Source organism: Chlamydotis macqueenii, chromosome 2, assembly GCF_036417535.1.
Source record: "Chlamydotis macqueenii isolate bChlMac1 chromosome 2, bChlMac1.mat, whole genome shotgun sequence".
NCBI lineage: Eukaryota > Metazoa > Chordata > Aves > Otidiformes > Otididae > Chlamydotis > Chlamydotis macqueenii.
The window spans coordinates 7,498,495-7,514,516 of NC_141557.1; the positions used below are offsets into that span (position 1 = coordinate 7,498,495).

Consider the following 16,022-nt stretch of genomic DNA (forward strand, 5'->3'; position numbering starts at 1 on the left):
ATGACTGACTTTCTTCTCAGAGTTTCTTCTCTCCTTTCAGTGGGCAACATCTGAAGCAGTCCTGTTCATGCCAAATGAAACTGGTGGGCACCTAATTCTCCTGCAGATAATTACTTCTGGTGAATCAGGGAGAGACGAAAGAGACAGATCTCTGGAAGGATGTGTTTTTTTTTTTCTTCCCACCTGTGCAGGCTGAGGTGCGAACCTTTGGGATGGGTGGCCAGGCTGTGTCCCTGGAAAGCTGCACCAGGGCGTGGACCAGCCACCTTCTCGCAAGGGCAGGAGGAGAGGACCATCTCCCAGCAGCTCAGCTGGGAGGACGGGGACCTCAGGGCGGTGGAGAACCTCACAGAAGCAGCAAGGACACCGCAGGGCAGGGGACGTGCGGGGTTCAGCTGCAGGCACGTTTCCCCGTGAGGGGGGCGAGCTCCGGCATCCAGCTGCCCGTGCCTGCGGGCGGGGGGAAGCTTCGGCCCGGATCCCAAATCCTGGCGGTGAGGCAGGTCCCTGGAAGCGCCCCCTCCCCCGGGCAGAGCCGGGGGCGGGGGGGCAGCAGCCATGGAAACGCGGCAGCGTTATTTATTCCTGTTCCCCACCCTGCCTGCATCAGCCATGGCCTGGCTGTAGCCGGTGAACAGTTAACGCCGGGAGAGGCGGCTCCTCTTCCTCTTCCCCCCACCCCGGTTCGTGTTTGTAAAAAGCGTGTGCACCCCCCCACCCCAGGAAAGCAGCCAGGCGGGCACAGCCTGGGGAGGGGGTGGCCGCCCCTCCGCCCTTTCCAGCTCCCTCTTTAAATTGGATTTATTGTGTGTCCCCCCCCGCCACCACCCCCACCCCCTTTTTCTGCAACCGGTCTCCCGGGGTGGCCTCGGCTCGCGGGCATGGCCGGGAGCGGGGGGGTGTGCGGTTCCCTCCTGCCCTCCCCGCCCCGCCCAGCCAGCGCCCGCAGGGCAAAACCTGAATTTGGGTGGTGACTGAGCCCCGGCCGCTCCCGCCTCCCTTCCCCTTTGACAGAGGCTGTTTTAATTTTATTGCCTTTTTTTTTTTTTTTTTTTGAGTAAAGGGAAAAAATATATCTTGAAAGGGCGGGGAAGGGAATTAAAAAAAAAAAAAAAGCAAGCAGGCAGCCTCCCTCTCCGCTGCTCGTGGTCCCCTCCACTCTACACCAAAAGCCATCGCAAGTGCACGCCAGTTCTCCGCTAAAGTGATCCAGCCGCTGGATTAAGTAACTCTGGGAGCACAGCACGCGCACGCACACGGCAAAAAAATAAAAAAATAAAAAATGAAGGAGAAGGCGATGTTTCAAACGGCCAAAATGCAAGGAAACGTGATGGTAAGTGGCTGCTGCCGGCACCTCCGGTGACTGCAAGCGGCTGGGGCTCGCCGCTGCCCAGACCCCGCTCGCCACCCGCACGGCCGGTGCGGGGCTGAGCTGGCCGGGGGCCGGGCGAGGCTGTGTCTGTGTGTCGGGTGCGTCCGCCCCATCCCAGCCTGAAGAGGGTGGGTGGTGATGGGGAGGCTGCTGGAGTGACCCCCTTTCTAAGGGGAGCTGGGGGGAGGGGGCGGGGGCACGGCGCTCCGGGGCGGCCAACTTCGCCAAGTTGATGACCGCGATGTGTGCGTGTGAGCTGGGGGGAGGGTGTGGGTTTGGGTGTGTGTGGGGGTTACCTTGCCTTTCCTCCGGCATTACTACGGGAAACGTTTGTCTTGATGCCATGGGATGGCTTTTAAATCAGCTCCCCCCACTACGCTTTAAGGGAGAAGGGAAAAAAAAAAAAAAAAGCCAGCTGCTCTCCCGGAAGAAGTGCTGGTTGCCATCTTGTGCTGATGGAAATATATTTGTGTGTTTTGCCTGCTGGCTTATCCCGGGGGGGCTCGGGAGTGCTGCGGGGAGGTGCGGGGCCCCGCAGGCGGGGAACGGGATGGCTTCGGGGTGCTTTGCTTTAAACCCAACTTATTTCCAATAACCTGAAGCTTGACAAGGGTACCTGTTGGTCCTCTGTCTCCTCCCTCTTCTCAAGCAAAGCACTTGTATCTGTATTTTGCCTCCCCTCTGAGGGGCAATGGTGATATTTCGTATAAAGGTTGCATGCCTTTCTACTGCGCCTTGTGTAGCCGTGTTCAAGAAGCAGCCAAAGTATTCTCCATCCTTTAATTAAGTTCCGTAGTAAAATGCTTCTCTGGCTTTTTAAGGAAATGCCTCCTTTTCCAGCTCCAACGATAGGGCTTCATCCAGCAGTAGTTTTTAAGAGGAAGGTGCAATGCTATGTGACCTGTGAATTCAACTAAGGGAACTGAACGGGAACTTCTGCAAACATTTTTTTTTCCAGGAGAATTGCACAGCCAGTGTGATTGCATTGTACTCCTCTCATTATGGCTCTTAAATGCCTGGGAAATACCTGGTGCTGGAACTTTTTTAACATAGTGAAATTTAGATTATTATTTGCTTAAGCTACTGATCCTAGAGGTCATTATAGTCTTTATTAGGATGTTCTCTATCAATAAGAAAAATTAATTAACCACCTGAAATGACATTGTTCGATTAAAGTACAGGATTAACCCAATTTACATACACAGTGTTACAGAATTAATAAAAACCTCTCGAACGTTTTCCTTGCTGGTCTCTGAAGTCAGGGAATGCTGAATGGGCAGGGATTCCCCCGCTGCCACTCAGCAAAGGGCTGGAGCTGCTTTCTGCTGGGATTTTTGGCTTCTGAGAGTGGCAAAATGGATCCGTGTATGCCCACCTCTGCGAGATGAGTAAAGAAAGGCGGGAGTGATCGATCTGCACACAGAGCTGTGTAGCAGGGGCTGTCTACAATTCAAATCCCTCTGCCAGAGACAAGAGTTTTTGCCTCTAATTCAAATGGGAGCAGGATCCGCCCCCCCCAGGCTGCTAAATCACAATTATTTCTTACTGTCACTCAGGGCAGTCTCCCTGGACCTGACTGCAAGGTTTTCCGTTGAAAAACTCCTTTTTTGAGACACTGTCAATGAAATCTAAAGACAAGGAAACTGTTACACTGACACAGATGATTTCTTTAATTAATGCCTGTGTTTTTATGGGCCACGTAAAACACACACAGCTGGTTTCTGTGTTAATCTGGTCTGTGGCTGCAGCTGGATATGCAGTTTATTTAAGCAAGAATAAAAACTGGGTGAATATTAAGATATTTGGAGAGATTTTATATTTCTTCAAGGTAGTAATTAGTGGACCTAATCCTGAAATCTCAGATACACTTTTGATGGAAGTTCTAGCAAGCTAAGACTGTTACTTTCTTTACCCTTTTCCTTAAGCTGTTGTTTTACATTTAGAAAAAATAGTATTTTTTTTTTTTTTACTTATTTATCACTTTTGTTACAACAACACTTGGAATCCAGACCTAGTCATGTCAAAACCTAGTGCTGTGAGCGTACTCTCTCACATACCTGACAGTAATTGAGAATCCGAGGTTGGGTGCGCGTGGGGTCCCAGGAGGCGTGTTACAGCGCACACTGCATTAATTGCCTAGCAGAACATGAAAAGTCATTGAAAATTCAAAGCCCACTATGGTTTTCTTTTGTTTGTTTGTTTTCTAGCAGTTTGGCTGATGCTTGGAATCTTGGCAAGCTTCTAACTATGTATTGATTTTCTTCTGTTTAAAAATCTTTCTTAAATTGAGCTATTTCATTCTTAAAATGACGTGACAGGAAGCGATAATACTGGCACGCTGGTCCCTGGCTGTGCAGTGAGGCCTTTTTAAGTGCGGTGATAGCTCATGAAGTCACTACACCTGTGATTTCTTTATTACCTAATTAGACCAGCAAAAACGAAGTCATTCTTGTGACACTGAGATAAATGTTTTTATCCCTGTGACAGTATTTCACCAGGGCTTTGTTTTGGCTTTTTTAAACAACAACTTCTACCTGGAAAGGTGCCCATTTTTATTTTACTGCTCTATTTCCCATTCATCATTTGAGCCTGGGGAATGTAACTTACAGAAATAGTTCCGGCTCTTACAATGGGATTTCTCTTAATTCTACATAAATAATGTAGGGAGTGATTAATGCACACAGTGTTTTCTTCTAGTAATATCTGACATACCCCATGAGTTGTTCAGTCTTTTTAAAGTTAATATGCAAGAGTAGGGTGTGAAGATAAATGTTTATCACTTTTGGAGATAAATTTAACCCACTTAGATTTTATCTTAACCTTAGGTACAGCTATAATATATTTCATTAAAAGATTCCTGTCTTTTCCCTTACACATTCAGTTGTCAGATCAAGGACAATAATACGAACTACACTTGTTTTTCTTCTGCTCTTGCCTGTGTCTCCCAGGGACTGATCTGTCATGTACACAGGCACTTTTTTTTTTAAATGGATTTGTAAGCAAATACATCAAAAATAGTTGTTCGAAGAGGACCTTTAGAATAGTGCCAGATGCTTCTCTTAGGTACACGCATGCAAATCCTGAGAACCCAATTGGTAGAGGTGTAGGTGCAGTACAGATAAAAAGGAGCGACCACCTTTGGATGTAGATGATTAGGTGAGTGGAAACAGTGGGTTTAGTGAGAGTGCATAGGAGTACGGAAGGCAAAATTTATGTGCTGTATGTGAGCATGCTGTTATTTTGGCACATTTAGTTGTCAGTAAAAGGAGCGAGCACTCTGCTATAGCCAGCTATCTCTGTTAGAAGGATGTTGCTGTGAAACTCTTGTTCTGAATTTCAGTCTTGAAAATCTAATGCTTCAAAATCTACCAAGAGAAACCCTTGGTTGATGGATGTGTCACTTTTCTGCTTTACTCTGATGAGAAATTTATGAATGGGGCAAAAGAGGCAGTTCTGGTTCAATGGGAGAACTTGTAGAAGAGTCTGGAGATTCAAGTGTTCAGTTTGGCCATTTAAATCCCAACTCTGATACCTGCAGTTTGGATGTACACATAAAAACTAAATAAAAACAAGCCCAGTGGCAAGTGTTATCCTCTAGGAACTCTGCTGGCATCTCGGAGGCCTCAGAGTTGTCACAGGTATGTGTAAGCTACTCTGTTGTCCTTGGAGCGCTCCTACTCTTCCTGGAGACACACTGGTGCAGCCAAATAGAAAATTCAGCTTTGCTGCTGCACATTTTGTATTTCTGGTGCCTCTCATGAGCAATAAATTCATATGAAGAACATAAATAAAAGACATTGAAGTTCCATTATAATTTCCCTTATTTGCTGTATTTTACTTACGGGTTTATTGCTTGCAGTGATCAATCACATTGCACTGAAACATGGTGTAATGCTCCTCAGCCAAGAATGCAGCTGTCCTACCATGGGGTAAAGAAGCTGCACGGAGATTAATTTCTCTTGAAACTCCCACACTGAAGGAGGTGGTGGAGTTTCTGATCCAGTGCAGACCCCCTGCTACTTTATCCTTCCCTCTGTCTCAGATTCCACTTGACTTAGAAGCCAGATGCCGTCCAGGTTTTGTGTGCTATTCGTTAGCCATGTACTGCCTTGACTGAAACACAGGGGCCTCTAGAGCTGAAAGCAGGGGAACTATGGTAGCAGTTCCCAGATGAGCTGTCATAATTCCAGCTGAAGTATAAAGCCAAGCAGAAATACAGTTGCCCATCTACAGCAAGAATTACAGCAGAAAATCTTTGGACTGCTGCCTAGTGAGGGGTGATTTGTGTTTTGAGGACTGTAACAGTCTGGAGTCCTTTCTGGGTCAGGCATAGAGGGGAACAAGTGTTCCCCTTTGTTAGGGTAATATAAGCGGCAAGAGGTACGCAATCCATAGGAGATATTGGAATTGCTGCATTGTGGCCCAGTGGAAAAGCTGTAAGACGTGCTGGGCCTGTTCTAATGTTATGATGCCAGCTGATGGAAATTAAGAATCTTTGCACATTTAAGGTGAGATGGCAGAGAGCTCCACAAGGAAATATCCAGTAGGATCTCAGTGTTGTCTTCTTAATGTAAAGCGTCCCTTTAGCTATGTCCTTACTTCGGGGATAGAAGTGCAGAGTCTGCTTGTGGTGCATTGGAAAGTTATAAGGGATCCACTGAAGTTGCGGGTCCCATGAAAAATACATGGGGCAAGGCTGTCTCTGAATCATAGAATCAAAGAATAGTTAGGCTTGGAAGGGACCTTTAAAGGTCATCTAGTCCAACCCTCCTGCAAGGAGCAGGGACATCTCCAATCAGGGATGTTTCCAGGGATGGAGCATCCACCACCTCTCTGGGCAACCTGTTCCAGTGTTTCACCACCCTCATTGTAAAGACTTTTTTTCTTATGTCCAGTCTGAATCTACCTCCCTCTATTTTAAAACCATTAGCCCTTGTCCTGTCACAACAGGCCCTGGTAAAGAGTTTCTCCCTGTCTTTCCCTGTAGGCCCCCTTTAGGTACTGAAAGGCTGCTATAAGGTCTCCCCAGAGCCTTCTCTTCTCCAGGCTGAACAGCCCAAACTCTCTCTCAGCCTGTCCTCATAGGAGAGGTGCTCCCGCCCTCTGATCATCTTTGTGGCCTCCTCTGAACTCCCTCCAACAGGTCCATGTCTTTCTTATGAATGTGTTTGGCAGTCATGTGAAGTAGTCCGCATTGCTAGCTCAGTATTTAGCAATGTGAGAATGAAAGGCTGAAAGGCAGCTTGTGGTCTGACATTAATTCTCATAATTGGGAAGGTTCAAAATCTTCACTCTGATGGTGGTTCTCCCACCTGCATCTCTCTCTTCAGTATACCCAGCAGCTCCTCTGCCTCCTCTTGCTTGTAATGAAAAAGGAACACTTGTGTTCATTTCTCCCTCTGTCCTCTGACTGTTCACAGTGTAGTCTATGCCCCCCACCACGGCTTTCTGAATCTCTTCACTGCTTTCCCAAACAGTAAGAGAGAAGAAATTGAGGAACTGTTAGGATTTTACTGCTGCCCACTCAGCTGTCTTTCAGTAAAGCCCTGAGCAGCAACAAAGGCCACAGAGCTATCTGTGCCATCAGGAAGACAGCATCGCAGTCATCATATTTGAGAGGTTACTTTTGGTCATTAATGAAATCTGGATTTGCTTGATCTTTCTAAAGATAAATACCTAAAATGTATGTTTTGGAGAGGTTGATGGCCTGAGGCTTTATTTGATGAGGAGAGTTCCCTTCTCTGCACTGTGGAATGAGTCTTTCAACTGCCAGAAGTTACTCCATAGCATCTTCCTTGCTCCAAGTGTCACTCCTGTGTATCTCAGAGGTCGCATTTCCTGGCAGAGCTTTGTACTCCAGTTGGTACGGACTTCTATCAGCAATAGACTCTTTAATGTACCTGACAAAAGCAGAACAAGATTCAAAGCTGGAAGTTGGAGTTGGAGCATTTTTGATTAGAAGACAAAGTGCCCCATTTTTACAGGAAAGGTGGTGAGCTACTGGAACAGTCTCTGTGGGAGTGTGGTAGTTTCTCTGGCTCTTGAAATTCTTCATTAGAACGAGACGGGGATAGGATTCCTCCAACTAAAGATCAGCTTCTGCAATGCAAACCTCTACATCTAAGTTAGTCAGCCTGGGCTCTCTTTATAATTTAGTAAGTGGAGTCTGGGGCATGATTCATCCCATCTTCATGTAGATATATAAAATGGGTCAGGGAACCTGCCCTCTTAAATGCCAATTTCTCTCCATTGACTTAAGGAAATATGGGGTACTACCTGAACCATAAACATCTACCCTGCAGATATCTAAGTCTTCTGCCCATTGCTTAAATGTAGTCGTAAATATTCCAGAGCATCTCAAATGACACTGAGGACCCTATTAGGCCTCTGCCGTACCCAGACGGGTACTCTGCACACCTGCCCAGGGTTTGTTAGCCATATCTGCAGCAGGATGTGAGGAGACATGAGCTGCGTGTTTGGAACTTCACTCTTTCCAGGTCCCAGCATGCTTGTGCAGAAGCAGGTTGGGTCTTTCAGCACCGCAGTGCAGCTGTAGCAGGAGAGGAGCTCCATCTCAGCCAGGTGCCATCTTGCTGCAAAAATCACTCGTTCCATTATTTGCATGTATGGAGAGCTACCCTAGAACATTATAATGCACCTCTGGCTTTAAAATGACTTAATCAAAATGGTTTAATGTCATCACAAGTGCAATACATGCATTTATTCTTCTGTGTGTTTGCATGTCTGTTGTCTGTGCAGTATTGTACTAAACAGTGACTCATTTGAGATTAACAAGCAAAGCCCATTTATTAAATTGTTTTATGCAGTGAAAATCTTCTGTAATCCACTGATGCGTAATGCTGTCACTTAGGAAGCTTGGCATTCCTTCCCAGTGGAGTATCACATTTCGCAGGTTCCCATAGTGTTCACTTTGAAAAGGCTGCATTTGAGAATAAAATTCTAAAAATAAATCTAATTTACGGAATAAATCTAAACCATTACAGCCCCGATGCTCACAATACATGGATAACTGTATCCCAGCTGTAGCATGCATTCACCTGTAGATGCTGTGGATTTTATACCCTTTTTAAGAACATTGTAGCCAGCAAAGTTTGTATTTGTAGTGTCCTGGCTGCCCTTGAACTGGATTATAAAGGTTATGTTCAAATTTTGCTTTTGCAAAAACTGGCTTTGTGCATCGGTAGTGATATCAGTAAGGTACTGGGAATTCAGGGAGCACCTGTGTTGTAATGCTTGTGCTGTGCAAAGAGAAGAAGGGTGTGTCTTGCAGGTGGTTTCCAAGCACAAAATGTTCCCTATGGGATCTCTATGTCCAGTGACATCCTCTTCATCACTGTAGAAGTAAAGGGTAAGAACAGGAGCAATTGAATCACCTGTGGTATTTTGACTGGGGGGAGAATGATTGCATGTATGGCTGAATCTATGTTCAACCCTTGATCGCAAATAGGTGGTTCCCAATCTCTACCCTTTCAAGGCACAATAGAATAATTGCAAACTCAGTGCATGCCCAGCAACCCATACAGGGTTTGTTTCGGATAAAACCTCTTTCATGGTGTGACTGAGTATTTAGTGGCTTTGCTACCATCTATGAACAATTTCCACCATCTCATCCCTAATTATTGTGGAATAATTACTTTAGAGGCTACCCTGAGAGGCACCCAAATGTCCAGTCAAAGGAAACATGAGAAAACCGACCATTCAAGACAGTGGGATTAGCTGCAGTGGTGAATGTTGTGTGCCCAGGTGAAGCACTGGACGGTAAGCAGAGTGGTTGATGCTGTGAAAAATCCTTCTCAAGTTACAGGGGATACTGGCCAGAAGATTTTGTCAGCTCAGGCATGTGTAGAAACAGTTAGACTTGGCACGAATTCCAGTCACACATTAGATGGCCTCATTCTGTAGTCATTATTCAGCACTTACTCAAGCAAAACTTTTGCTGAACTTAATGGGTTTACTGTTCCTGCTGAAATGAGTAAGAAATTTGTCTGAGGCTCAGGTGCCTTCAGACCTAAGTCTCAACACAAAACCCCACCATGTTCTGTGTCACTAAGGATTTCCAGTATTTTTTTAAAGATAGCAAACAGTGAAATATACTGGAATAGACCAAAAAAGGTGAAGGGCAAGGTGAGAAAGCAGGCAGAAGAAAAGCAGGGTGAGGTAATTATACTGGAGGATGCTGCAGGTTAAGAAAAGCACTCTGAAGTTTTTCCTTCATCTCATTTTGTAAGTTGTCCCCCATGGAGAACCCCATCAGCTCCTCTGTCAGATGTTTCACAGAGCATGCTGCAAGCCTGCACTTTTGCTTGTGCTTGTTTTCACTGATGATGATAAACTGGAAAATGTGCTGGAAAGGAAACATTTTTATTTGTTTATCATTTGGGACTCAAGTTATTAAAAACAGGGAGAAAAACTGAAATGATAGCTTGGCATGTTTTCTGTAAATACTGAGTAGTTCTTCTGCAGTGTATGATATAACCAAAGTAGCCTAGAAATAAGCTTGTATTGCTCTTTTCTTGTGCCTAATTACGAGGATGTGAAAAATATGCTCATATTAATGCCTTCTCATCCGGCTGTGAGGGGGCTGAAAGCACCTCTTATGTAGATCTAGTTTGTAAAGCGAATGACTGTAATGCGGGAGTATTACTATTCATGAGCTCTGAGTTTATTGACTCTGTTAAAAACCGGATCTGTGGTCCACATGAAGGATATGTAAAATGCTGTGGGCAGAGCAGTAATTCAGAAATTAATTGTAGTTCGTATCAGTATGACTGTACCTTTCCTGATCTCACTATTTGAGAGTTTTTCTCAGGAAAGGGGAGTTCATGCTATGTTCCCTGTTGTTTTTTTTTTTTTATTATTCACTGTGCATTTTATTTCATTTGCATTAACCATTTACATTTACATTTATAATTTGCTAAAAACTTTGTTAAGGAAGGTACTGTTCAGTTGGATTTGGACATTCTTGTAGGAATCAAAATCTATAAAAGATTCCAGAAATTTAAAAAATAAAATTACTTATCTCCTTCTTTGTTCCAGGATCTTGGATTTTACAGATGTACCTTGCTCTTTATAAAGAGAGCATCTCCCACCATTTTTTAAAATTCAGATTTTAACAGAACTGCAGTCTTGGTAGGGAAAGGGAGCTGTTCGTAATATCTGAGGGCAACAAATAAATAAAACGTGTATGTGTGCACTAGCAATTAAAGCAGAAATTGCGTACTCCAGAGGCGTGCTCCTTGTTACGTTCCCTGTTCAGCAGCATACTTAAGCACCTGTTTAACATTAATGGTATAAGCATATGCTTAAATGTTTTTGCTGACTTGGGAGTTGTGAGGAGCCTGCCTTGCACACACAGTAGTTGAACAGCCCGTTTTCCATCTGTGTGTGAGCCCAGAGCATGGTGCTAGCTGAGCATTTTCCGGGTTAATTAGATTGGCATAACAAGATCCCTAGCGGACTCCGTGCAGTCAGCAGCTCTTCTGCGCTCTCTGGCTATCGGGAGCTCTGCTTGAAGTTGTGCGTCTTTGCTAGTGACAGGAACAGAATATTGTGCTGTATTTCACCAGCGTGTTCAAATGGAAACAGAACTGAATGGATTGTGAGTACTCCATAAATATCAATTTGGCTCCATATTGCCAGCGTGAATGTGGTGCATCCTTCAAAGGCACAGTGTCTACCAAGGACCATTTATTCTATAGAGCTACCAATAATGGCTGTGCTTTCATGAATTATGCATGTATTTGTCCCTAAACCTCACCTGACCGTGATTTGGAGTGTTTAAGATTTGAAGCTGGCTGTAAGTGTAAATTGCAGATATTTTTCATAAAATATAATGTCCTTACAGATTTCTTTGCCATAGTAGTCAGAGTCCATCATGCCTGTATCTACAATAAAAAAAAAAAATGTAATCAGAAGAATTCTAATTCAGCACAGAGGGAAGGAAAAAAAAAAAAACCTTGGTGCTCCAAAGTCTTGCAAGAAAAGGCAAAATTACATGAAGCCAAAGGTGATCTATCCAACTATTCACTAAAGCAAGTGAAATGAGATGGAATCCCATTGTCAAAATAAGGGGGTTATTATTTACCAAATGAAGAAAGGAAAATGACTCCACAGTATGCCTAGAAGCAAGTTGCCAAGGTGTAAAAACGTAGCAGTGAGAATCATATTAGCCATTCAGGCCTTTTGATGGATTAAAATGAGGAGAAAAAGCACAAGCTTTTAGGGAGATACAAAATAGATGAGGAGGAGTATGGTCGTTTTAACTTAATTCAAAGGCACAAAATGTAGCTTTCCAGTATTTTCAGGGAGAGGCTGCCTTTGCTTCCTGTGAAGATTCCCTGTTTTCCCTGTTTATACAGTTCTATCACATTTGAATCTTTTGTGTCTAGAGACTTTGCTACTATTTAATTTTCACATTCAGGTATCTTGTTTTGGTTTGGGTTTTGGTTTTTTTTTTGTTTGTTTTTTTTGTTTTGTTTTTTTTTTTTAGGCTACCCTCTTAAGTTTTTAGGGAGTTATATCCTTGTGAAACGTTGCAAAGTAACAGTGACTTCCCAGAAAACATTGAGACAAAGTAGGCTAAGCCACAGAATGGTGACAAATGGTTGTAGCACTTGTCCTGAGCTCTCTGCTTCCTGCTGTGTTAAAGAAGACAGGTTATGAATAGATGCGACTAAAGAAAAGCAGAACAATGGAAAGACCGGAAGGCTTTGGGCAATTTGCATTTGGGTATGGGGATGCTTTCAATCTTCAGTCACAGTTTGAATCTATCCTAAATTGATAGTTATTGATGGTTGCTAACATCCATTGCCTGCTTGCTTGTCTTTGTGTGCTGTAGAAGGAAGAGAGCCCCAGCTGCATGAGTAATTGCTGTGAACCAGCTTGTGACCACACTGCTCAGGCACTCTCTGGGGGTGGCTGATGGAGTCCATGTTGCACATCACTTGGCAGGAACCCCCATGGTCCCCAAGTGGCCTCATTGTTACCGGAATTGAAGTAATTTTTGTGTGTGTTTTCAGCTCGAAGGGCAGGATTTAGTCCTTCTGAACGATGTTTTTGTTCTGTGACATGCGAGCACGTGTGTTTTGCATGCAGGGGTTGAAAGTGCAAGGTCTAGAGAAACAAGGGTAGGGGAGAGCCACAGGAGGAAATGTGGCCTAAGTGTGTACCATCTCTGTGGGTGTCCTGGTTCCAGCTAGGACAGAGTTAATTTTCAGCTGAGCTGGGAGAGGAGCTGGAGCTGGAGGCACCTGTGGCTGGGGGACACAGCTGGGATAGTTTACTAATTAGCCAACAGCTGGGATAGTTTACCCAAATTGCCCAAAGGGCTGTTCCACACCATGGGATATCTGCTCAGTATATCAGTGAGGAAGGTGCTGAGAGGAGGCTCCTGCTACTCAGGAGGGAGCCAGGTATCAGGGTCCACTGTGAGCTATTGTACTGTAAGTTACATGCTTAAGTATTTTCTGTTACTGGGTTGCATTTTTTTTTCCCCATCTCTGTTTTCTTTTTCTCTGTTCTCTTAAACTGTTTTTATCTCAACCCAGGAGTTTTGCTGCCTTTTCTTTCCCAGTTCTTCTCCCCATCCCATTACAGGGGGGAAGTGAGTGAGTGACTGTGGAGTATTTTAGGTGCTGAGTCAGGCTAAACCATGACAGCAGGGCAGGCTCTGGAGCAGACTGTCTTTGTGAGCTGTGCCTTTTGGAGTGAGCTAGCAGTATTGTTTGGAAAGCAGCTTAGAGGTAAATTGCCACGTATGAAACATGGACCCTCAAGCCCTGGTTCCTGGAGTGAAATAACGACTGAGCTAAACTTCTAGTCAGGACATATGCGATCTCTGCTTATGGGTAGAATCTGTATGTCAAATAATGCTACAGTTGATGGATTCATGTGCAGGCACACCAAGAACTTGCAACACATAGAATGTGTTGAATTGCAGGATACAGAGTCTCATTCTGAGCTCTCCAAAGCAATCGTAGCGTGGTGTCTTTGACATTGGTGTACATAGGATAAATTGTGTTTGAGGCTAGTGGAGTCCATCAGAACACATAAGCTGAGCCCAGTAAACACATTTACTATCTATTAAGTGAATTCAATTATTTCTCTTGTGCCTTGTAAATGTGTCAGACTGGCACATCCACTCTGCTAGATTCAGTATCTTGTGCTTTCTCCTTTTGGAGGTTCTCACAGTAAGCTACTCTTCCTCTCACCCACTACACTGAACATGTAGTGACTTTTCACAGAAATATTAAGATTGGTATGAATGAAATACAGATGCAAATGTGTTTCTGTGGGCACTGGAAAAAAATAGCGAAATAAGTGTGAGAAGAATGTCATGTACTGACAGTAAAGAACATTGTTCCCAGCAATAGTACTGAGGAATGTGCTGTGCTGTCAAGCCCAGAAGGCCTGGGCTCTGATAAAAGTCACAGTACAGGCATCTCTCTAGCACAAAGCCCAATTTTCTAAGGACACTAGAAGGCCGCAAGATACCAGTTCCTCATATACACTAGCACAATTCTTTTTCCTATTAGGCCAACAAGGAACTACAGTGTAGCCAAAGAGATGTATATTTTTTTTTCAGACATATCCCATACAACCAAAGCCCGATAGCAAGCTGCAACCTTGCTAACACTTTTGAATGCGTAAGTAGGCAAGATTCTGAAGCAAACGACCACCTCTTCTCAACTGTTGGCTCATAAAAGGTATAAAAGACCTGCCAAAAAACTAGCTTGTCATTGCCAGTCAAGACAAACTCAGACCACCTGAACACACATGTCTTGGTGTGCGTGCCAGCGTGATGAATGAACTCTAAGAGAGAATGAGAATGGTTGGATACAACCAGCATAATCAGATTTTGTTAATAAATAACCATCTTCTTCCATAAGGTCTTGCACTGGGGCTTGTTACACTGATTTCATACATACTCTGGAGTTGTTGTCTTTCATTTACTGCATGCTCACAGTAAGGATCTGTATGTTGTGGTAGGTCACAGATGATATGAGAATAAGGGCAGGTTACATCTCCAGACCTCTCCAACTGTGTGATGGCAACTGTGCTAGCGAAAGATGTGACTGGAAAAGATGGTAGCAGGGAGGCTGGGGGCTGTCAGAGTCCGATGATAGAATGTGTTCAAATAAGAAAGCCACATGAATTTGCAAATGTCTAAGTCTATTACGCCTACACCATTACCTTTATCAATCAAATCTCTAATTTCATCAAGAAATGAAATCAGGTTTGTTTGACAAGACCTATTTTCCAGGAACCAGTATAGGCTAATATTCATTATACTCCTCTCCTTCAGTACTTTATTAATTGACTCCCATATCAGCTTTACTACTTTTCTATTCCTAGAAGGAGTCCTTCTAAAGGGAGACTAGCCAAACTGTATCATTTCTGTGGGTAAAAAGGACATTAGTTTTGAAAAGGCTGGTTGTAAATGCTGTGAGTCCTGAGAGCAAAATCAGCAAGGGTGGAGAGGAGATGCAGGGTATCACTTTGTGATACAAGGTGAGACAAAGCACCATCAGCAAGTAGGTCCATCTAAGATTCTGCAGCATCAGTAAAATGATAGAGTGTGTGCATCCTTAAGAGGACAGGAGAGTGTGAGGCACAGCAAATTGATGTTAGTGAAAGTCCTAAGGCGGTGGTATTGTTTGTTATATTTTTTGTTTGCAAGCAGTTGGAATGTATGCTGAAGGTGTGAGGAGAGGCAAAAATGATATTGATGGTTCTGTAGAGAAACAACTTTATGATGAGAAGAAAGGCACTAACAATTCTCAGCTGTAACGAGGACAGACTAGGGTGAGAAGCAGAAGAATACTGATGCAGTTCTGTGTATGCTGTGCTGGAGTGGAAGTGTGTGTCATGCAATCTGACTGAAAAGCTTATGCCACATTGCTATGATATGGAGCAACTTAAGAAGTTGTTAATGCAAATGTGTCCTGCTATGGGGGAGAAAAGCAAGTCTAGAGATTTGGCTACAAACGAGAGGAAGGACTAACCTATGGTAATGAAATACAAAGTGTCTGATCAAAATTCAGCATGTTAATCTGAATAGTAAATCTTTTATATGAATGTGTCACTTGAGCCCCATAGTCTACAAGGTTTTCTTCTTACAGTATGTGTTGCCCTTGATGTCCAATTTGATTGCAGAGTGTGGGAACATTTCACAGTTGCCACTTTGTTTGCCTGCCGGAGCTGCATGGAGTCAAATGGCTTTAAAGGTTTCCTGACTACTGGAGGCTCCAGGATGTGCAAGACAGCTGTGATGTTTTAAAAGGGAAAGTGTAGGGCCTTTGCATGTGATTGAGAGAGTGTGATATTTAACCAGTGGGCATTGCCTCTGATCTAGTCATAAAAAAAAATGAAATTTAAAACAAAAAGCATATTTAAATGCTGATAAATGTAATGCTCACAGAAACCCATGCTGAGCAGTGGCCATTGTGGTATCCTCAGCTTATCTCCTTCATGCAGGCTTTGACGGTGTCGTGTGATTTCTGAGGAGAAACATTGTCCTGCAGTGAATACGCTCGGATTGACATGCAACAAATTTGTGTTTAGAGGGAATATGATACTGCTTTCCTGCATGACCTTGGGCAAGTCTCGTAGTGCTTAATGTACTGGATAG

General features: G+C 44.0%; 1 protein-coding gene across 1 annotated transcript in view; it reads left to right on the forward strand.

The window, feature by feature from the left end:
- The first annotated feature begins 990 nt into the window (after positions 1-990).
- The window catches only part of DPP6 (dipeptidyl peptidase like 6), a 508,132-nt gene continuing 493,100 nt past the window's right edge, over positions 991-16,022 (forward strand). Inside the window, exon 1 of the mRNA XM_086741833.1 lies at positions 991-1,333. Coding sequence (XP_086597959.1) covers positions 1,283-1,333 — 51 coding nt within the window. The 5' untranslated portion in view covers positions 991-1,282. The remainder of the gene's footprint in view (positions 1,334-16,022) is intronic.